At 39.6% G+C, this 24,482-nt stretch overlaps 1 protein-coding gene across 19 annotated transcripts in view; it reads left to right on the top strand.

The window, feature by feature from the left end:
- The window catches only part of GRID1 (glutamate ionotropic receptor delta type subunit 1), a 533,233-nt gene that overhangs the window by 228,459 nt on the left and 280,292 nt on the right, over positions 1-24,482 (top strand). For all 19 annotated transcript variants that reach the window (XM_068197195.1, XM_068197192.1, XM_068197185.1 and 16 more), the window contains one exon: positions 17,096-17,380. In XM_068197195.1, the coding sequence (XP_068053296.1) occupies positions 17,107-17,380 (274 nt within the window). In that variant the 5' untranslated portion in view covers positions 17,096-17,106. The remainder of the gene's footprint in view (positions 1-17,095; positions 17,381-24,482) is intronic.

Here is a 24,482-nt window from a genome sequence, read left to right as displayed (position 1 = left end):
CACTGTAAGTATTCATGGTGGTGTAATAAAACATTCACCTTGTTAAAAGGGTTATCTGCTTATATCCTTAGATTTTTTTTCCATTTAAATGTCTTAAAGGACAAAGAAATGAGTCATAAGGACTCTGCTGCTGACAATAAGCAGTACATGGTAATTTCTTGCACCTCAGACATGAGAAGGAACCTTCATTTCCACTTCTAAGTAGTAAATCCTGGGTGATTTGCATAAAGGAAATTTATACTAGAGTGAATAATATTGCCTTTCTTCTCAGCCATATCATGGGGTGAAAGCCTTGTTGAAAAGTTCTGTACAGGATTTTGAAATACATTGGAGGAATTTTTATCACATGTGTTTAGCCTGTGAATTCTAGAGCAAGGGTAACCTCAAACTAGATCCAATTCAGCACTGAATCGTTCCTTTTTTTGTGGTATCATTTCCTTAGGAAATGGTGTAGGTTTCTAGGGTGGGTTCTGCATCCCTGTTGAATCTTGAATTCAGTCATATTTTGCAGAATTTTTTTGATGGAGGAAACCATTGTAGTATAAAAACTGCACTGAGTGTCAGAAACACGTGGGGCTCACCCAGAACCATTCGACTTTCTGCCCTGCTTTTGCATTTGTGAGTGTGCCATTTTTGGGCTTGTCTGCACTGCTCAGTGCACTGCAGCACAGAAAAACCTTCTGTGTGACTTCAGAATGACCTAGCTCATGTACCAGTAGCTTGTGCAGCTGTGAAGTGCACAGTGTAGACAAAATGTAAAGTCCATTTGTAGGCTATGTTGGTTTGGCTTTTCATGTCTTTCCAGAGACAGCAAGATTTGGTACTACTAAATCTTAAAAAAAGCAGGAGTAGCTTTATAATCCATTTGTTTATTATCTCTTCAAAGGACTGGAATGAGATGTATGAGATGTTTTGCTGCAACACTGCAAGTGCAATTTCATTAAAATAGGACAGTTACAATACCTTTGAGATCCTGTAAGACAGCTTGTGGCTTCTGCTGAAGCTGCAATATGATTTCCCAAAACAATACCCAATTAAACATGGGGTTATAGGACAATGTGATCTTCACCAAAGATGGAAACACTTGGTCTAAGCTATACTTTTTTTTAAAAAAAATATTCAGACAAAACTATTATAGATCAATGGGTTACCAAGTGGAAAAGTCATGCTCTGGTAAATGCTCACAGAAAGCAGCAGAATATCTAAGCAGTTCTGGAGACAGTGGAGTTGGGAAGCTGTTGTAGTTCAAGAGCTCTATGAAGGTAGGTGAACACACATGGTTAGAACAGGAAAAATGTACAAGTTCTATCCTAGAAATAGAGTTTAATGTTCTCATCCCTAATCTGGATTTGAGAACAATTACGTGTGGGTGACACCCATCCAGGCTAGGGAAGGCAATAACTCAGTGACTCCAACAGGAGTAGCTCAGTGGGCACTGTAATGACAGCTCAAACTCCCTGCTGAGACTGGCTAAGGTGTGCTCATGGGAAAATAAGGAATTTCACAGCTGTGTTGGGGTCTATGGAAGAAAGGGCCAAAGTGTCACTGGAGAGAGATAAGTGGGAATGTGTTAGGAATGCCATGGTTTCCCTTTTTCCTTTTTGGTGACTGTGTTTTGTGAAGATATATGTGACACATACTTAAGTATTCACAGGGAAGCAAAAGCTGATTAAGGACATGGAAAAGAGCAGAGACTTGGAGCTATTGAAAAAAAATCATAATTGGAGGAGGGGAAATGGTGATGCAAAGAGAGCCAAGAGGGAATTTATTTCAGCCCCATAGGAGGCAGCATCAAGCCTTAAAACCAGCAAGAACTTTGTGAACTCAGAGTTAATGTATTGAGTGCTTAGAATCTTAGGAGGATTTTTTAATTTCTTTTTTTGGTAAGGATTAGACTCTACGCAGATAATTAGAAAATGTACAAATATATTTGATAGGATTAAGAAATTATAAAGAATTTAAATCCTTATGCTTCAGCACAAAAGCCAGTGAATATGACAATATTCTCTTATAGGAATTTGGTTTTATGTATGTCTGAAAAGATTTTAAAAGCTTTAGAGAGATTGGTGTGGTGTCAGTGACAGATATGGAAAGACACTGGCCTAGACAAGCCAAGCTAGCTAATATGGTAGATTCAATATTGTATTTACCTTCCGTGAAGGTGTTGCTTACACAAGTACAACACTGAACTCTGATGGAGGAACAACTGGGGGATAACAAGTTTTCACAAAGTGGCCCAAAATTTTGTCTTAAAAAACCTTCACCCTTAGCCTTTCAGTGAACTATGACAGATGGCTGCAGATCCATATTGTACCATACTTTGTAACAGAAGAGAGCTGATCCTGGACTGCACAGGGGGTACATAGACAGTTATCTGCATTAAAAATAGTTTATAGGAATTTGGATTTCTGGTTTTTGCTTTTTATAGCACCTGCCCTATTTTGATTTTAGTAGCCAAAAGTAATTTAACTAGTGATTCTGCTGTGCAGGGCATGAAATATCATGACAAGTATGTACTTCTCTTCATGCTGTGTTAACCACTCCAACAGAATGCAATCGCATGCTTCATGCAAGTACTTAAGGAAAAACACAAATAAAAAATAAGCAAATGACTGCACAAATGAAATTAGACCTTGTTATCATTAATTTATCTGTATAAATGATCATGTGACTACTTGCTTTCTGTCAAATGTGCAGAGATCAGAAATGGAGCTTCCCAGCTAAATCAAATTCACCCTGAAGATAAAAGTTTAGTCTCTCCTGATTTGTCTAAGCGGCATAAAGCGTTGTGCTTATTGTGACAATCACTCCACTGTAAACAAACACTGGCATTCCTGGTCAAGGAGAAACCTATCACTCTTGGTTAGGGTTTCTGAGTGATGGAAATTGGGGATTGTGCTCAACAGATTCAGTCTCCATCTCAGCTGGCAGGCACCCAAGGTGTACAGGAGAGCTTTATGCTGGAGGCTTTGTATGACTTGCCCTTGAGAACTCAGACTTCTCATAGCAAAGAGCTGAAGCAAGAAGTTGCCAGCTGCTGCTCACCCCAAGTGGAGCTTATAGAGACCAATCAGTAGCCAAATTTTTTTGGCTTTCAGACCCTTGGGAAATGTGACTGGCTTGTGGGGTGAAGTTGCACATGGGCATAGGAAGTGTCAGGTGAGGGCACTGGTTATTTAACTGTGCCTGAGAGCTGGCATCTCCTGCTCAGGGTTATGGCAAGTGTGGGTCAGAACCTGAGGGCTCAGCTTGAGTCCTGCCATGAGGGAAGTGAGGAGGCAGGAATGGGAGATGGTGGTGGTGGTGACAGAAGTGACTGGTGCATGTACTTCAGCTGCTTTTCAATTTTTGTATTAAAAAGCATTTTTGTTCCCTTCCCACCCCCTCCCCAAGTGTTTAGATTGTAAAATTTAAAAAGGCATTCCCTGAATTGAAATGTCAAGGTTTAATTGTTTAACCTTTGTTTATAAAAAGTTTCATATGTTCTTCATATGAAACTTGTGGTTGATCTTTTGCTTTGTAGAGCTTTATATTTAAATGACTTCAGCAAGGCTCAGTGGGCAAGAAACTTGTCACTTGAAAATACCTGCCCTTTTTGGATCACATTTGCTTCCTAGTGCCATCAGCACATTGTGGGGTACAAAGAAATGCTTTAGCTGCTTGTCTCATGGGACTCTGTGTGCACCCAGGTCCCTGATCAGGAGTCTGTGTCGGCTCCTGGGCCTTCCTGCAGTTCAGCTGGTTGGGTTCTGAACACCGTGTGCTGAATATTAGAAAGGGTATGTTCACAAAATGTGAAAGTTGTCTTTGTTAATGTAAAACAGAGATAAGTGTCTTGAGAGCATTGGTAGAAAACACTGCCTTTCTTTTCATTATGCATTTCTGTGCGTTCAAAAATTATTCTACAAATTGAACATTACCTACCTATTTTTTAGTCTTTCTGACAGTTTAGCTAATGTATTTGGTCATTGCTCACAAAACCCTTTTCATTCAGTTTTGATGTTCAAAGACACTGAAGTCTGAGTTACCTGATTAGCTATGATCAGTGCAGTTAATCAAATGTATCATTAAACTGGGGAAAAAATGATAGGCACTTCTGCCATTTAGAACCCCCTTTTGCTAACGTAAGCAAGTGTACAGTGCACTCTCCTGCATGCACACAGGACCAAGGAGATTGGGAAAGTCCTAAGTGAGATGATGCCTTTTGTTACACTGCACAGAAATGTCTTTTAGACTGGAAAGGGACTTGGAATGGAAGTAAGAAAATGTTTTTCTCTAACAGCCCATGTTCTGTGTGGTGGGGGCCTAAGTGTACAGAGCAATGTGTGTCCTGCCCAGCAGGGTCTGATCCTGCAGCTCTCTTTAACGCCTTGCTGTGCTTGGCTGTAGCTCAGGGAACAGAGGAAGCAATTTGTCCCTGTGGTGGCTGCTGGCCTTGGTCTCCAGGGTATCCAGCCTGTGTCTGGTATGTGCAGCCACCTTGCTCTAGGAGAGGGCTCTGAGGAAAGAGCTTCCTTTGTTACACCTAGATGTAGTTGTGTAAAGTGTACAAGAAGGAGCCAGACTTTACCCAAACTTTAGCCCTGCTTTAGTCTTGGGCTTCTTTAACACCTCCTGTTGGTACTGTAGCCAAGGATAACACATTGTGCCTTGGGCTCTACAGCCACGGAAACCTGTTATTGTAAAAAAAAAACCCAGCACTTTTCTCCTGTAGAACTGAGAAATGGTTGTCAGTCTAAATATATATATATATATATAAAAGAGTGGTCTCCATGGAGTTTCTGAGACTAGTAAATGTGCAAGGTCATTGTCTGCCAGACTGACAGCCTCAAGATGTAGATTTGGACTACATCAAAATATTCTTACCATGTGAAAATAAAGAGCCTCTGTGACAAAAGCCCCCCTGAGAAATCAGCTGATATATCTATCCAGGAGGTAGTTCTCCTGGTTGCACAAAGTAGTTTCAGCCTGTGAGGAAATAAATTAATTTGCTTTCATAGTAGATAGTTACTGAGATGAATCAGGTCCAAAATAATAGCATAGCATAATTAATGCTATAGAAAGTGCTCAAGAGCTGTGCAGAACTCAGGTGATGTGGGGAGGGGCAAGGTGTTTTCTACATCTATGGTTTGTATTTAGACAGAAATCCTTGAGTGAACAAATGTGTTCTGGCCTAAAGCTCATGAAATTGGATCTTTGAGAAATGGTTGTTTGAAGTAAATTGGGAAGCTTGGATAGCTAACAGTAGCCATTGAGTCTGCAGAACCAGGCTACAGTGTTCGAGCTCTCGGGCTGTACCTTCATGATGTGTCTAGGGATTTAACTTCAGAAGGCAATGCCTCACTTTTGAAAGATTTGGGAAACTTTAAAGGTCCACAGTGTTAATTGTGCAGGTCATTATCAGTCAGACAAGAGGGTAATGTCCTGCCAGGCCTGGGTAGTGATTCCCTGCAGCCCTGTACCTTATAGTCAGGTTGCTTTAAGAAAACAATTCAGTGATTATAGAAAAGAATAGATGCTGTGAAGAATGTGACAATTTAGCTGGTGTATATAGCATATGTTCTGGGCGAGACAGTGATTTTATAAAGATGTTGTGCAGTAAAAAGAGAAGACATCAGAGTGAAGCAGTCATACAATGACAACTGAAGAAAGACCACCACAGCCCTGCAGGGAATACCATGGTTCTTGTCAGGATGTCCAGGCTCTTAAGCTGACACTGTGCTGTCTGTAACATCCTGCAGTAACTTGATTTTTATCAGTCTAGGATTTGAGTGTTTCTCACAGTAAAATTCCCTAATGCTTGGGACAGTGTGAGGATAGCAAGAAGGCTCTAGATGTTGTGGCTTTCTAAGATTTGAATTTTTTTTTGTACTTATGACTTGAGCATACAATCATAATATATCTTAGAAAATCTGTATAATCCAATAATGAATGCCTTTAGTGAGAAGCTGGTGACCTATGAACAAACAAACAAAAATTCCTAATTTGTACTGGTTTCTCTCATTAGAAATTCACTTTTCTAGTAAGTCACATAATTTTTTTAACTGGTAAAAAATTTGATATCTGAAAGCAGGAACCTTCTCTGACCTACTCTTCCCTGTTTCAAGATTTGAGGTGCATCTTTTCCTTTCCTCAAACCCATCTCTCTGTGTGCCCAGCTTGAAATTAGGTACTAGCTTCTTCGTTACGAGGTTTATCTTGTTTGTTGAAGCATTTTCCTTCCATCTGTGTTTAACTCGCTGCATGAGCACTGCTTATTGGTGTTACAAAGCCCTGTGGAAACAGATTCAGGAAGGTGCAATATTGAATTCCTTACTTGTCCCCACGTGATAATGCTTTAATAACTGTCTGTTCTGACCACAGTGCAGTAGTAACTCTCTTGGTCTTCTGTAGAATATGTTCAAATGCACTGGTAAGAGGACAAGGACAAAATTATTTTGCTTTTAGTCTGTGACTAAAGAAACCTACCTGAAGGTGTTATATAATGAGATTATATGAACACAAACATAAAACATAACAGCCAGTTAAGCATTCTTAGCAAAAAAGCCTAAGCAGCACCTAAAAAGAAATGTAATATGATATTTCTGTATAGATCATGCCACAGGGCTTGAGTTATCCTGTATTATCTATCCACTCTGACAATATATATATTATGTATATATAACATAGTTACTAGTTACTTACATCAGGTGCAGTTGAAGGAATTGTACAACAGCTGAAAGTAGAGCCTTTGAGGGAAGCAATATCTTCCTGTAGAATATGAGGTGTTTTAAAAGCACATCTTCTCTATGTGGCTTCCTCTAGATGCGTATGAATTTGTGTCTACCATAGAGTGACTTTCATGTGGAGAGAAATCTTAGGTGCAAGTTGTAATTGGGCTGATTTTTAAACAACCTTTAATAATATAATATTAAGTATTCTGCATTTCTATTGGTTTGAGGTAAGCCTTGGGGATAACCCAGTGTAATACCTGTTTATCCCCAGAGACAGAGGGTGACATAGTCAAAAAAAAAAAAAAAAGGGGGTCTGGTTGAAAATGGGAAAAAGTTTCAAGAGGTCAGTTCTCATTTACACATCAAAATGAGAGGCCTGGTCTTGCAGCTGCCTCTGGTAAGGAAGCATGTAAATGTTGAGACTTCTTGAAAATCTGCCCTCAGGTTCACAGTGGGAGCTACCAGGTGTTAAACACATTTGAACAACTGGCTAATTTCATGTATTCAGATGAGAACTCCTGACAATTTGTGAATTTTGATGTTTTCCCCTGATTTGTCTCATGCAGAGCTGAAGGGGAGAGAGAAATTCAGAGTAATACTCCAATAATTTAAAGTAGCTTTAGTAGGTGTTGAAAAAGTTATGTGTGGTGTCTGAAGTTATTCAGTGGCAACTGCTAAAAGGAAAACTGGAGAATGCAGATTTGCAGTGTTTTAATGCTACCCAGTTTATAGCACTGGACAGCCATGGGGGATTTGAGATCTGCAAGCAAAGTGGTTTTTATATCACAAATACTAGTGCTGAGTGAGGACAGGAACCTTTCCTTAGTAATGAGCAAAAATAATTTTGGCATTTGTTATGTCTTTCATGAGTGAGGAAAGGAGAAAGTGTTCCTTTTAAAGTTGATTTTAGAAAATGACATAGCAGCTTTAGACTGTTGCTAGGCTTGGCATATTTGCATAATCTTTGAATGCAGTTGTAAGTATGTGATACATTGCAGAGATCTTTCAATAGATCAACCCCTAAAGCTTGTCGATAAATATATGCTATAAATACATCCTGAGTCACAACCAGATTCATAAACACTACAAGTCTTTCAGCAGTTGGCATAAGTAAGTGAATGCTGTTTAGATAAGTGGGCTCCTTCACCACGGCTGTGCTTCCCTGGCTATGTGAAGATTTCTGGTGTCTCCTCTGCCTTATGTAATATTGCTGTCCCCTTTGCTGGTAGAAGTAACAGCTGTGGGAGGGGGAAAATCATAGATGGGACCATAAGGATAAGTTTTAGGGCTGTGCATTTCTGGAGCTGCTTGTTGGAGTATGGAACTTGCTGTCTGTGCATGAGACAATGGTGTAGCCTCATATCATTTTGCTTCTGGTAACACAGCAGCACTGACAGCACTGTGTGTGCCTCAGAGTCTCCCTTAAAGTCTGAGGATGTAAAGTGCCACTTTGGAGCGATGTTTGCGGTTATTTGACTTTTTTCTTTTCAAGTAGGCGCTTTAGTGAGCACAATGGTGGATTGGGAAGGAGATCATGCGTCAGTGTTTTGGTTTGTGTATAGTGTCTACGTGAGTGGGAGTGTGCAATGCGCGGCACGTGCTCCTAATGTGCTGGGGAAACAACAGGAATCTTTTGTAGGTAGTGCAGAAGCAGTGTTGAGGAGGCTTAGGCTGATGCTCATCCCTCCTGCTTTCAGCTTAAGGTGTGATGCAAAGGGGAAGGGTTTAAGCCTCTCCCCAAAGGGAAGTTTCTCTTGGCCCTATTTGTGCATAGGTCTCTTTACATAGGCAGGCAGGGCTAACGTGTTCCTTGGTTGTCACTGCTGCTCCACATCCAAATGTGCTCCTCAGTACCAAAGAATGGGAGGTTTTACCAGCTTATCTGGAATTGCTGTGATTGACAGCTTTTTGTAGATGGCAGAGGAGTGTTTTCCTTTCGTGCGTGCTCCAACTGAGCCTGAGCCACACTGACATTCAAATAATACTCAGTGTGTACAAGTAAAATAGTCCCAAAGGAGGCAACAAAGTCAGGCATCCCTGCAGAATGCTAACGAAGGTGTAAAAAATACTTCTGTGTCATTGATTTGTCATGAAAGGCAGGTGAAAAAAGCAGAGAGTGAGAGAGTGCAGCTCATTCTGTGTTGAAGGGCAAAAGAAAACATAATTATTGGAGAACTTACAAAGAACAGAGATCAAATATGCAGTGCTCAGAAAAGCAGTTATGTTCTGTGAATAATTGAGATGGTTTGCAGTTAATTCTACCTCAGAACTAGTATTGAAGGGGAAAAAGAAAAAAAAAGTCAAAGCTGATTCAGTTCCACCTAGTGCCTTAGAATAGTATTTTGATGCCATTGTGATTAATGTGTAGTTCTGTAGAACTATGAACTATTCAAAATTACCAGAAATGCTTATTCACATTTTTAATCATGCCAAACTACAATTCCAAGAGCGAGTCTTCACTAATGGAGTTACATTTTATTGAGAGAACAGAAGCACAGTTATTCTCTACCATTGAATTTCTATTTTAGCTGCTTATGGCTCTTTATATTATTAATTAAGAAAACTAGAAAAGGTTTAAATTCTGGGATGTTGCACATCCTTAACCACTCACAATGGTAAATTGTTTTAATACCTACATTATGCAGTCTTTTCTGGTGTGGTCTTAGATCCACCCACCTGCAAAACCAATAGCAAAAATCAACTCTAAAGCAGTTAGAAGGCTGTTTGTGCTCTCAGAGACTCTTGCTTTCTTAGGAGGAGCTAGAGAGCAGTGTCAGAGCTGTCTTTTGGAAAAACAAGGCCATCTCTTATCTGTCACCAGTGCTCTCAATTGACACTTTTATCAGTGGAGTGTGCTTTTTGCTGATTTCATGGCAGTAGCTTCTCCACACAAAATGCAGTGTATTCAATGAAGATTAACCCAAAAACCTTACTTGGAAAACAACTGGTGTATTTGTTGACCACTTGATGGCATCACTCAGTTGTGCAGAAACTAAACTGCGTTGTCAGTAGAGCAGTGTTACTTGTGCTTGGTGTTATATTTTGACCATCAAGGAGTGAAGGGAGTTAATAATACACTCCCATAAATTAAATGAAAGCCGCAACTCTAGTTTTGATCATTGTTTTTATTCTCTGTTGTATATTACTTACCATTTTGGAGTAATTTTTTGTCTCCATAAATGCAAACAGAAGAGCGGTCTAGACTGCTCCTCTTTGTGCTCCTGGTTAATTTTTCAAGGATGGCAGTTAGTGGTTTAGTGGGTTAGTACTGATACAAAGAATGCTGTCTTGCAGAGAAATGGCTTTTTGCTTTGTCTTTCCGGTGATAGTTCTTTAAATCTCCAGTTGCAGTTAATGTGAATGCTAGGGAAAGGATTTATGCAGCTTTGGTGTTCATCATAGGTCCTATGAAATGAAAGCATTTTGCAGCCTTCATACCAAAAGCTGTGTGTGTGCCAGCCAACACAGAGTGTACTGAAAATGCTGAGCCAAGGGGCTAATGGAGCAAACAAGGCACAGTGGCAATTATTTAGATATAAAGGACACTTCTGGTAGTGCCAGGGGAGCTCTGAGAGTTTGTACATGCTGAGAATTGGCCCCCAAGACATCAGGTTGTAAAATAGAGAGTGGAAAGCAAGCTGAAGATGTAAAAACTGCTTCTCTTGAGCAGTTGATGTCACTGAGCAGTGACAAGGCCCCTGTTAGTGCCCTGAGCCTGGAGGGATGGAGCCAGCTGCTGACCCCAGCACCTTATTCCCTTATCTGTCCTTCTTGAATAATGGAAAAACAATAGAAAGACTGCCCAAGAACTGTGGGATGACCTTTAGAAGCAATTTTCCCTTTTTTTTTTGGTAAACACTTTAAAATCTTCATTTTCCTTGCTTTTGAGATGTTTTTCAGGTGCTGCTTTGTCAGAGATATTCTGGCATAGTGTTTATTTGAATTCTTATGTGCACACACTAATGTATGAATGCACTGGTACATCTGTCCTACCCTTTCTCAGATAGAGAAGAGGAAGGAAGGAATATTTATTGTTCTCAGACATCTTATCCAAAAAATGGACATGCCTAAGATGAAGCACTTTTGGATTTTGGTTGGCTGATTATTAATTTTTTTAACCAAACCACAGAGGAGAAATTGTGAATTTTCTTTCTAGTTCTACGATGCATTTTGTTTTGATAATGGAGTAGGAAATATCCATCTTCACTACATATGTGATACAGCAATAAAAGTGCTACATAGAAGGTTTTTGCTGTCCACCTTTGTTATCTTTTCTCTATGTTATCAGTCATTATGTGACAAGTAACTCTAGCTTCATGTAGATTTCCTAATAAAAATAATAAATTCTTTGCTATTTGTAGAAATATAGTGTAAGTATAGGACATAAAGTTAAGTAAAAGCCTACAGAAATGAAACAAAGGAAAATAAGTTTATTGCCAAGTATCCAAAGGGAGAACAACTGCATAGCATGTCATTAAGTGCAAATTATACAAATTCGTTATGAATTGCCTTTCTCGGTTAAGGAAAGAAGCTGGAGAATAAGAAACATCATATAATGTAAAGCAAGATATAAATTACTCTTCAGAAAACCCCATTTAGTGAAGCATGAGGTTCAGTGAGTGCTTGGGTAAATAATTTTAATGTTGTTTTTAATACAACAATAATAGGAGTGAATCTTTGTATAAATCAATATTTTTAATAGAAGCATTCTCAGTGATATAGATGAGATTATTCTATAATTTTTTCTGCCTGGTCAGCTAGTTTTGCACAAAAGCAATAAATTTTAAAGGCGTTTTGAGGCCTAAAGAGGAGTAAGATGCAGATAGCTAATAATATTTTGCCATTTTTCTGGGTGGCTGCATTAGCTGTGGGCCTGTGCCCTAATTTCATGGAAGCTTCTCATGTGCTACAGCAGAGACATTCAGGTTTTGCTTAGATATGTGTGCAAACCCTTCTGTGGTTTGTGTTATTTTGGCTTTTCCTGGAAGAATTGTATTGTTATCCACTTGAGTTTGAAGTACTGCTTGGTGGATGCAGTCTTTCTCCTTGCATCATTGTCTATCACATTTTAGTGTTCCAATGCACCTCCTAGAAGGACTTTTTCCATTTAATTTTAGAATATCTCTGTGGGCATCTTTCCTACAGACTTTACATCTTGATTCAAGACACAATTTTATGAACTGATACATTTTTATCTCCTAACTCTTGGTTGTTCTAGTGTTTCACCCCAAAATTTTACATGTATCTGTGATTATCTAGAAATTGGCTAATGAACCAAATTGCTAATTAAATTTTATACCCATAAATAATACAATAGTTCATTTGTATATAGCACATGACATTCTGCATCTGCTTGCTAGTTCAGTTGGGATCTGCTAACTATGCATTTTCAGCAGATATTACAGGCCTCGATATTCTCATGGAATATTAGGATTTAGGTTCCCAAAACCAGGGTTTTCCCCCAGAATCTGCTGTGTTTTTCAGACTTTCAAAGATAAATAATGTGAAAAGTAAGTTTTCTGCCAGATTGACTGAGGAAGTAGTACTGAGGCAGCCATGAAGTCCCTTGTCTCAGCAGGAAGGTGGCTTTCAAACCTAATCACAGACACTTAAGTGCCAACTTAGTTAATCACTTCATTGCAGATTAATACAGCATGTCTGAAGTTATCTTCCTTCCTTTGAAAACCTTTCCAAGCAGAAAGGCAACAGCCTCTCAATTTTCAATGATATATATTTTTTTTAATGCAAATTATTTGTGATTTGGATGATAGCTCATTTGCAGTGCAATAAAGACTTCCTAAGGGTTAGTCAAACTGAAAAAGGAAGAAAAATATTCAACTGAAAACTTGAAGAGGATTTATTAAATATGAGAGGGTGTCCAGAGTGGGCAGGATGGTGATGCCCAGAAGTGAGAGACAGAAAGACATGGAAGTTTGAAGAGGCAGTGTGAATACCAGTAGGTGGATATATTGTTAGAGCTGAAATTACACTAGCAGCTGCTCTGTTGATAATGGAGGGAACAAAGGAAGAAGTTTCAACCCTTTTCTGATAATAGGAAGTCACTGAAAGGGAGACAGAGATGGTCATGTTGTCACATTGCCAGGAGCAAGATAACAGTTTCTTTTGGAGTATTTTAATCCCCAGTGGTTTGGAGAGAGAGGGATTTAATTACAGAGATCTGAGATTAAGCTCTTAATGCAAATATCCCCATGAAGATGGTGCCAAATCAGGATTTTGCCATCTGTACCTGTCTTCAGAATTAGGAAGTACAGGAAGCAGTGGTAGAAATGAAAGACCTGAAGGATGATTGCAGCAAAACAGAAGTCTTGCATTGTCTCATGTGCCATGAGGAGTCCTGCTGATGAGAAAGGTTGTGTGGACAAGGCAAAGTCTGAAAACTAATAGCTTCTTTTTCAGGCTTAAGTGTGGTCTTAATGGATTTAGAGATGTGGGTCACAGAATGAGAGAGTTTTGTATATATTGCTATAATGTGAGAATAAAATTAGAGGCAATAGATGGAGAGGAAAGCAGTGTTTTGTGAAACACTGTGATGGGAACAACAGATAAAGATGTTAAAGTGTCAAGCAGATGTGTAAAAGGGGGTCTCTGAAAACAGACTTCAAAAGAATAGGTTAGGAAAGTTACTTCACCAAAACAATGGAAAACAGATTAATCAGTAGTTTGGGAAACTTCATTGAAATGCAAGAATAAGCTTGAAAGATAGTCTGGTGATAGAGGCCAACACTGAAAAAGCACCATGACATGATTTAATTGGCTCAAATATATTAATGAAGATTTATTCTTTAGGTATGATGATGATCATGTTTTCATCATGTTAGACTGCACATTTCTTACTGTATGGTTTGTATGATGTTGGTATCTTCTTAAAATGAAGTTTGATGGTTATAAACTAATTCTCAGCACAGTAAACTAATATCAATTTCTGTTTAAATAGCAGTCAAATCTGGGGAAGGATTACCAGAACATTTCTGCCCTTTCATCTGTGTAACAAATACTTTGAAGTCCTTATTTTATAAAACCTATCTAAGTAAAGATATCTGCAACATAAAGAAATATGGAAATATTTTAGTTAGAAGACGATTAAATGTATGTTACCGTAACTAAAGTAGTTGAAGATCACTGAAGTTCTCAAGGTATTTTGATTCCCCTTTCCCTTATGTTGGTAGTTTGATGTGGACCAAAGCATTTCAAATCAAATGTATTCAGCTTGTAAGAATGTCAAGATCAGGGTTATGAAATTTTTATGCAAAAATCGCAGGTTCTTTTGAATGCTTATGAAATTGCAACTGGTAGACAGAATTAACCAGTCACTCAGTCAAAGAGTCAAGGATATTTGATTGTTGCTGCAAATCCATAGCTATTGTGAAGTTAAACAGAAAATTGCATCTCTTTTCTGTGCAAGAAATTCTAGGAATGTGGGGGAAATACCAAAAAATAAAAAAAAAAAGTGGTCCACCAGAGTTTTCTGCCAAGATTTTGTAATCATCAAATGTTTCCTTGCTAAGGAATTTTGAGATGCCTTAAGAGCTAGTGAGTTTTTTAACGGAGTCTGTTATGCTGTTGTTCCCCATTGTGTTACTCATGTAAAAAGTAATACTTTCCTTCTTTATGTCCTCAAAGCTTATTCTCACCCTTCAGTGCAATAATTGTGAGAGGTTGAACTTCTTGGAATCCATTGTATTTTTGTATAATGAAAGTCTTCTATTAGGAATGACATGTTCTGTTTCACGTTCTGTAATTTGACTGAAGAAAGCAATTCAGAAAACATGAAACCTTTCTTTTTTCCTTTAGTCATTCCAGTTTTTATTGCCTGCTATCTCAAAACAGAGGCAAGAGGAGCACACACGTACTAAGTAGCATATGCTTTCAGGCAGAACATAATCAATTGACAAAAAATATTAGAATGAGAAGCATATTGACTAATTCTTCAGTCTAACCCATGGACACAAACTACAAAACACTGGGGAAATGCCTCAGCTGAAATGGTCCTTGCTGAGATAATTCAGCTGTGTTTGGTGGGCTGTGCTGGGAGATAAGGGGGCCCATTTGCTGTGATCTGTTGCCTCTCCAGTCTTTCTGCTGTAATAAGCAGCAGCTTTTGGTCAGTGTCAGCCACTGAATGAAGGTTTTTCTTGTTACACAACTGGTGACCAGCTCTGAATTGCACAAATAAGTGACTCTCCGAATGCAGCCTCCCATCAGAAAGGGCTTTGTTTTTGTCTCCTTCTGTCTTGTTTGCAAGTAAATTGTTCCTGCAACAGCCCCGTGTGCCTTGCTGCTCGCGCCCTTGGTGACAGCAAAGCTTGCTGGCTGGTGATCTCTGCAGGGGTTTATGGCTCAGCTCTGCTGTTCTCTCCCTCTGTTCTCACTTCTCTGTTCCCTCCCCTACTGTGACTAAATAAATTACCTGTATGACATGTTCGGTTTTCTCTGGCAAGAAGCCTGGGAAATCAAATCTGTTCCTGAACCTGGGTCTCCCATTTGGCAAATATAATGCCTCCCTGCTGTTAAATCAGGTCAGCTCTCAGGAAAAACAAAGAACAATTTCATATAACTATAATCAACACAGAGTAAATTTAGATAATGCAGCTGACATATGTTTATTGTAAAGACCATCAAGGAAATAATTTTAAAAGCTCTTCATTTCTGCTGCATCAGGATACATGTTGAACATTCTGTGCACAGAGAAGATCAAACATTTTCTTTCTGTTATTCCATATCAAAGTGAAATATATCTATTTTCTGTCTGGTCTAAGAAGATTTTTGGTGGAGTGGTTCATTGGTTGTGTGAGAAACAGTTATGTATTTAATTATGTAGACTTTATGTAATTAATATTAATTGATACTTAACTATTAATTACTATAAATTATTCATAATCTACTTCCTTTGACTTTCTGGTCTCTGAAAGTGGAGATATACTTAAAAGTGTTTGGAGGAGGATAAATAAATGCTTTTTAATAGATTGCGTTCTCTTTTCTGCCTTTCCACTGGAGTTGAGGCAGCAGGTCACCTGTGGCAGTGTGGCTGCAGTCCCACAGCCCGTGCAGTCTCCTTGCAGAGGGAAACACCAGCATGGGCAGCTTCCCCTCTCCAGCTGGAAGCTGAGTTTCCTGCTCAGCTCTCTGAGTGTCCCAGGGGGCTCTGAATTGCACCCCAGAGACTCTTTCTTCATACACTGTTAACGAGCTTGTGCAAACTGCCCAGAGCTGTGGAGCATCTCCAGTCTCCTCCTGTCCGGCTTTACTGTGCTGGGGGAGCAGAACAAGGGTTTCCTGTGGGCAGGCTGTGCTTGTGCTTTCTGGGGTCTGAAACAGCTGCTGAATGCCTGAGCTTGCCCCCAGCCCTCTTCAAAGGTGGAGCAGACAGCTCCTAGTGCCCCTGGAGGACCCTCAGGGCCGCTGTCAGACTAACCTTAGAGGGTCTCCTGTGCTGAGCTCCCAGGGCCAACTTTGCTGCCATTTATTCACTAGACTTAGCAAAAACCAGCACCCCTGGCTGCCCTATGATCCTACACAGTCTTCTCACCACTACTGACTGAATAGGTGCTGAGGGCCCTGGCTGAAAATATTTTCTAACTGCAGCTGAATATCAGGTTGCCTGATCTAGAGAAGTCCTGCAAGAACATGACATGTGTGGTGACCTGAGCAGCAGAGCTGACTGCCCAGGCCTCTCCACAGTCTGTGTTTCAAACTCAGCATGAGAATAATGCTTCATTCTCAAAAACAGATGGGGTCAAATGTATGTGCTGTGTTTTTAAATGATACATGCTTTTCCAGATCTTTTTAACAGCTACAGTGTTACTAATAATTGTTTACTCATTTCTGAGTTGTCTTGGTTCTGAAGAATGCCTTTGTTTCTTCAGTGCTCTGAGACACACAGTGAATGTTTTTTATCAATTTAAAAATTCCCTAAAATCTCTGCTGTATATGAGGCAAGTCCTTGGAATGGAAATTGCTCTTTATTGTCCAAAATCTTCATCCAGGGTATCCAACAACGATTAAGGGGTAAAGGCAGTGAAATGAGTTTTAAAAAATGGGAATTCAGTTCCTGCATGCACCAGGACTGACCTGAAGCAAGGGCCATAATCTCCATCCACATCAGCTGCTGTCTCAGGGACTGACAGTAGTTTTGTTATCTGTCCTCAATTTTGGCATACCAGCATAGATTGCAGATACCGTCTCCTACCGTAAAGGTACAGGACCTAACTCTGAAAGGCTTCAGCTGATAGCGCAATATAAATAATTTCAGCTCTGTGTTGATGGCAAGGGCAAAACCTTCCTCGTTCCCTTCTTAGCATCGAGGTTGGCCGAAGGAATTGCTGAGCTCGTTCAAACCCCGCTTTACGTCTTTTCTTCTCCAGCCTGCGACCTGATGACCCTGGGGATCTTGGCCCTGGTGACGTCGACGGGCTGCGCATCGGCCAACGCGCTGCAGTCACTGACGGACGCCATGCACATCCCGCACCTGTTTGTGCAGCGCAGCACGGGCGGCTCCCCGCGCACGGCCTGCCAGCTCAACCCCAGCCTGGAGGACGAGGAGTACACGCTGGCCGCACGCCCACCCGTGCGCCTCAACGACGTCATGCTCAAGCTGGTCACCGAGCTGCGCTGGCAGAAGTTCATCGTCTTCTACGACAGCGATTACGGTAAGGGAACCAGTGCTTCAGGCGCCGTTATGTTAGTTTCTTCTTAACTGGGAGGTGGGAGGGAAATGTAAAGGGAAGGGTTGGAATATGGCATGCTGGGTTTTTCACTGACAATGGAGAAAGTGTTTCAAGTGGATGCAGGTCTTTGTCTTGAAGGAAAGGTTGCTGTGAAGACTAGTTCTCAGAGAAGGAGCAAAGTTGCTTAGCAACACCTACCCAGACAGACAAAGTTTGAATCTTCTCACACATTTTCAGTAAAATATTAATCAAGTGTTGACATTGTTCAGCAGGGGTCACATAGATGTGCAAGGAAGTTCAGCACGGTCTCTACCTGTTCTAGAAAATGGTTTCTATCAAAGCTGAGTACCGTTCTCTTTACAAGTAAATTTTCACAATAAATATTACTTTTTTCACATGCTTCCACACACTATTCTGTATCTAGACTAAATTTTACAGTGATATTCCTGGCATTAAACTGAAAAGTAGAGTTAGCTTTTTCTCTAAATCTCATGCATTTCCTTCAGCAAAATTCTTACTTTGAGCTCAAACTTGAGGAAAAGGAGTCTCTGCTCAGGTACCTTATGATAGGCGTAAAGAATAATAAACCCCCAAATCTCTCATCATGCTGGGCTCTCAGAGGGAAAGGGAAGTGTGTATACATTTTTTATATTCCCCCCACCCCTGCTCAACTGATATTGAGCACTGTTCCATATGTTTAACTCGTGCTACGTTCAGTACTCCTGTCTTAGGAAGTAGGATCTGTAATGGGAAAAATAAATCTTCTATGGTATGTTTTAAAACCCTGTTAATACTTTTGCTTTAAACTGTGATGCATAATCTTTTGACGTGGTGATTTACCATGAACAGAATATAAAAAAAGCAAACCTAAGGTTAAATCACAATAGGGAAAAATAATCTTATGTATATCTCTGCATATAGACATGTCTATGCTTATATAGTTTAGATTTTATGCATCTTACACCATTGCAAAATAAATCTGTTTGGGTTCTCTGAATTCTGAATATATTTGGATTCTCCTTGATAGTATATACTATCAGATTTTCAGTGGCAAGTAGGCGAGAAATAACATCTTTGGTTTTGAAGTTTTGTTAGTCCTGATTTAAAAATCCCCAAAATCCAAGAAGCAGACAAATGAACAACCAACAATTGAGTTTAAAAGAGTTCTGAAAGTCTTGGGTGCAGATTTCTCTTCTCAGTTGCTAGATAGCTATTTGCTGTTTCTTCAACAGGAACATTGAGGATGATAAGGATGCTTTTAAGTAGGAAATCAACTGAGACTGTAACACCTTTTTAACAACATAGAATTGTTTTAAGCATGAGAAGAATTCCATGATGCTTGTAGAGCTAATCTGTAGGCTCAAAAATCTAGTAACCCAGCAAATAAACTGTTCTGTAATTACTATCCTCTGTAATGCTTGAACAGTGAATGATTTGAAAGCAGAAGTGCTTTTGGTAACCTTGTGGTAGTGATGAGAATGTTGATCTTTAGCAGAGGTTTGGGTTTAAAGAGTCAAAATTATTCCAAGTTATTTCAAGAATGAAGGGGGAAGAAATAATCTTATTAGAATGTCTTAGAAACACCCCAGATGCTCGATGTGCAAACTGCTATTGCCTATTTTCCCTACTAGCCTATCTGCTTACTGAACTATGGTATCCCTTATTCCAGTGATGTATCTGTGTTTCTTTGTCTTTTTTTGTCTTTTTTTTTTCCTTGCAAAGGCTTAACACATCTCAGTAGCAAAACCTGAAACCCTTAATTCACATACCTCTAAATTCAGTTAGGATCAAATTTATCTTTTCCGTTTGGCACAGGCTGTTTCAGTAAGACATTAAGGTTATGAAAGATTGCCACAGGCATTCTGCTTCCTCCAGTGAGGAGTGTGGTGTGCATTGCAGCTGCTCTTTCCTCTCCTTCTCCTCATGGATGTGGCATCCATCTTATACTGATTCCACTAGAATAATTTTTTCATAAGAATTTGGTGGGAGGGGTTTCCATAAAGAAGCCAACTGAACCTTGCCAGACCTGGGCATGGATTGGTGAATAGAGGATAAATAACCCACTTCCCAGGATATTGCATGCTGAGCTCCAAAACAGATGCCTGGCTCCTGGGGCATGGCCCTTTCCTCAGGACTCAGCTTCCACAGAGCCCTGCTCCTGCTTCTCCAGCAGCACCTCCCTGCCCAATGGGCATGAGTTCCCTGTTGGCCATGATGAGGGAGGTGACGTGTTTGTGACTACAGCGGATTTCCAGCACTGGGCTTTGGTGGTTTTCTAGAATAAGTGGTCCTTCTCTACCTGGTCTCTGAAAGTTCCTGTGAGTAGTGTTTTAATTTGTTCATATGCTGGTCTCTAAAGGTCCTTGGTGTCCTCCTTGTGGAAACTGGCAGATATTCTGAAGACTAAATAGCATTCAGTGGAAAAGTAATGGACTTGGCTGTTAGAAACACAGAGTAGTTTCTCAACAGCCTAACAAGCCCCTAATATTCTTGTGGTTACAATAAGATATGCCTTTTTTCACACTGAAATGACAGATAAAAATGTATGCACAACTTCAGTGAAAGGATATAGTCCTTTACATAAAATGTCTTGAAGTCTTCAACAAGAAATGGAGAGATTCCTACTGAGCTGTACCAACAGGGGAAAGATTGGTTGATGTTTATCCATTCAGTTCCCCTGCATTTATACAAAAAAAGTAGAAGTTAATACAGATATTGCATCTTCATGATTTAGCCCTTGTTTTTGCACTTCTCTCATTTGTGGTTTGTGTGTGGTTTCAGAAGACGCAGAGAAACCTATTCCCCATTGATCACACTGGAAGGTTGCTGTTGCTGAGATTGACATTCATTTTTTGGTGAAAAATGCCAGCTGCCCCTATGTTTGCCAATGGCTCTCAGATGGTGCTCTGTGGAATCAGGTCTACCCAGCTGTAAAAGAACTTGCAACAGAATTCTGTTCTGTTGTGTCATCCTAAGAAGGTTCAGCTGTGCTGATGTGTTCTGAATTATGTTTTCCTCTACAAGAGCATCTTTTGTGCCTCTACATATATTGCAATAATGTGCACAGGCCTGTTGGAAGTTTAATAATTTATTTTGCTGACCTTCTGGATGTAGAAGCATCAGTAGTCAAACTTTGACCGAAAAATTGGTAGTGGGGCAAGTTTCATAATGAATCTTACCAAGCTGTAAAATAACTATCAGTTTAAAGCACTGGGTACCACCCACCAGAAGATGAGGATGGGGAATAAACAGTTAAAATTGTGCTTCTAGGGAGACCAAATAAACAGATGTGGGGTTAGAGGATGGATTTGAGAAGGGTTTTGGGGCCTGGATGTGAAAATGAAAACAATGAGGTATATTAAATCATATTTCCGAAGAGAAATGTGAGTAATAGCTATGTTTTCAATAGATTAACCTTACTACTTTAAAACATTTCTTTATCTCTATAGTTAGATTAGGACTCTGCTTTCTTTCATGCATGTCTGAGTATCTATGTCCACTTTGTCAATGAAAATGGTATTAGACCTGTGAAAAGTAGCTGTAATAGTTTGTTCTTAAGTTTTGTTGTCAATAAGTGAGTGTTGTCTGCTGAGGAAAAGTCTTGTATAAAGGTTTTACAGAAGAAACTTTTGAAGAACATTTGACCTTCCAAACCAAGCTGTGAATCTTGGTTCCTACAGGAGAAAAACCCCAAGGCCACAGTTTATTGATTTCTAATTTTTTTTTTCCCCAAGATTAGAGGTCTGTTCTTTTTCTGTGGTCCTGCATTAACTTTGAATGCTACTTGATCAATCTTGCTATGTGGAAGGAACTTAATTTTCAATATGACTGGTTTTGTGGGAAGTTGTTTTTCCCACAGCAATTATGTGACAGTTTCATTTCTGACTCCTGCCTGTCAGGAGCCTCAGCCATGATTGTAAATTACAGGAATTGTGCTATTAATAATTTTACAACAAGATATTGGTCCTGGAATGGTCTGTCTTTTGTCAAGATCCCTTTGTTCAGGCTACTACCCTTGCATTTGTTTAATTTGCAGAGGAATATTGTAATGAAAATTGAGAAATGCACAGTCCATGTGGAGCACTGCAAATCACTTGTGATGTGAAACATTGACTGTCACAACAAAAAAGAATCAATACAGAACATTTGCACATGAGCTATTTTCACCTTACCTGCTTTAAGTTTTCTTTTAGCCTTGTCTGTTTATAACATATCTTCTGCTTTCTGTGTTGGGATTTCAGCTGCCAGACAACCACTTCTGCATCACTGGGGCTGCCATATTTCCAGTGAGCACACCTTGCTTAATATAAATACAGGCAATCTGACCCCTGAGGTGTTGAGCCACCTGCACATGTATTGGTAGGTGCCTGTTCAGCAAATCTGACACTACCAGGAAGTGTCTGACTTGTCCTGCATGAGCTGTGTTGATAAGAGTTTGCCTGTGTTATTAAAAATACCTGTTTTTTCCAGCTGGTTGCTGCATCCCAGCTGGAACTGTTGTGGAGAAGCTTGAATTGAGATTGCTGTTTTAGTAGAAAGATATGTAGATTTTAAGCAGCCAGCTGCAGAGAAATGTAACTTTATGCTCATCAGTCTGCAACAGCAATCACTTAGGGAGGGAATCCTCAGCCATCTCTGCATTGATGCTGCTGTATGAGGTAATAAAGGGGAGGGACGGACTGGGGCTAAGCACCTTTTCACCCAGCAAGGAACAGAATTGTCTGGGTATTTATTCTACACAATTTCTGCAGTACCTAGTTATTCAGGCATAACTGCACACTGGATGTCTAGTTTCCAGACTAATATAAAGTCTACCTGGAAAAAATGAAGACTTTCCTGTAAAAAGTTTGTGTCTTTTAATGTATGATCATCATTGCAGCTGCAGAGAATGCCAGGAAAGAAAGAATTCAGCCAAGTTCTCCATGTCCAACAGGGAGTTTGTGATACCATGAGGTAGAGGAAAAAAAAATTGGCCTTTTGACTTTTACATTGAATTTGATCTGGAAGCTATTGAAGAAATGGAATTGTGTTATCTTTGAATCACTTTTCTGACTGTAGCAGCACTTAAAGTAATTGGTCTGCTTAAATTAAGCATGGATTTTTGTCATTTGTGATGGTATTTCTTTTTATTTAGTAATGCATCACGGTATGTAACACCAGTTGTAATTAAAGGAAGTCAATTTCACTTCCAATTATTACTTATACATTACTTTTAGTACTTTGATTTTTAAGGTATGTGAGTGTGTGTGCTAATAGCAGCAGAGAGATTTCCCCCTCTCTAATCCCTATAATTCCTAGCAAGGTATGGGAGCATAGGCAGTGGTTTTTTCCCATAAAACATATTAAATGCTTCCAGGACAATGCCTGATGTGATATACAAATGATCTTGAAGTTATGGTACAGCCTTCATTCTCAATGTGTACTATCACAGCTTACCTGTAAACTTCAGTGGTAGCAAAACCTAGTCGGAGATCTCTGGACCAAGAGTTTGGGCAGTTTCAGGCATCCTGTGTCACTCAAAAATTCAAGGCAAGTTCAGGAAATAATTCTGAGCTTTCAAATAGTTTGAACAATGTTTTGCAAAGAGATGATGCAAGTTCTTTCAAAAAATTCAAAACCCCCTGGACTAACACCTTCAGAACAGGTTTGCACCCTGTATTCAAAATAGATATTTTTAAAATCACTTGGTATCTTAAAAGACTTTAGAAGTCTCTATCTGAGTGTATGCTCATGAGAAAGGGAAATGAAAGGTGTTATTAGAAGCAGTTTTTGACCAGTTTTTTAGGTCAGTCATCTGGTCAAAAGTGAATATTAATCTAGTCCTGAAAGCTCTCATTGATCATTCTTTACTGTCTCTTTTTTAACTTGTTTCATTTTAGTGACCAGTCTTCAGGATCAGCTTTGTAGAATCTAGGGGCTATTGGTGATTTTGTTTTCTCCCCCTTTATATTCTGAAACAGAATAATACAGCACACACTGTCTAGAGAAAGGGCAACTTCAGTAGCCTGGAACCAGAGGGTGCAGATGAATTAATTTTGGACAGAGAGGTCTTTGCAAAGTGTAGATGTCATCTGTAGAAGGCCTAAGTTCTTGGCTTTCTTTCCCTGACTGATGGTAGATAGAATCTCTGGAGTTTAGACCAATGGCATGAAGCTAAACAGTTTGTTCAGGTGTCTGAAAAAGACAAGGAGGAATGTAAGGGTGATTTGGTGTACTTGAGCCAGGAGTCTGAGGACCCCATTCCAGAAGGAAGTCTCTTTAGTTCAGATTTGTTAGGGACTGAATGCTTACACATCCACTTAGAAATTGTTGGATAAAAGCATAGCTGGAAATTGAACAGAAAGGCTGAAGTTTGTCCTGAAGGATGTATGCAAGGCTTCAGGCAGTGGCATCATTCTGAGAAAATATATTCAAATATCTCAATTTGCAATGAGCTTTGAATAAGTTCCCAATCCCTACTGGCTTTCATGAAAGTAGTAGGGGAGAGGATTCATCTGTGTGTATACATATATATGAAAACACACATATGTATGGATAGATTTAGATACAGAAATGTATATAGATAGATATTACATAATAATTTCAAGAGAAATAGTAAAGGAGTGTGTCTATTTATATACATGGACGTGTACACCCTTGTGTGTAAATGTGTACATGAGTCCATATACAGAATCAAGTAAACATATTTCCTCTGCTCCTTTTGTGCCTTTGCCCAGTCCCCCAGTAATCTTTCTGATGCCACTATGGGCAGGACTTGTTTGGGGTCCTTCCTGTTTGGAGACTTTCTCGTTTATTTTACCCAGTTAAGAGTTGATGTGGCTTCCCACCACTTCTTTCTGTTTTCCTTATTGAGGCAGAAATCCCCTTCCTTCTCACATTTCTGTGTTTTATTTATTTATTTTTCTTATGGCTGAACCTTTGTGTGGGTTTGCTGGCTTTCTTCAGCACCCTGTCCAAATTGTTTTGAATGTCTAGCTAGCTGTCCACAGCTGCACAAATTTCACCTCCCAGCCAGACATGTGCAAAGGGGGCAGAGTTTTGCTCTTCACTGAATTGTGCTGTGTGTGCCTTTTATACCTTCTGC

The sequence above is a fragment of the Anomalospiza imberbis genome, chromosome 8, assembly GCF_031753505.1.
Source record: "Anomalospiza imberbis isolate Cuckoo-Finch-1a 21T00152 chromosome 8, ASM3175350v1, whole genome shotgun sequence".
Taxonomy (NCBI): Eukaryota; Metazoa; Chordata; class Aves; order Passeriformes; family Viduidae; genus Anomalospiza; species Anomalospiza imberbis.
This window is presented reverse-complemented; position numbering and strand designations above follow the sequence as displayed.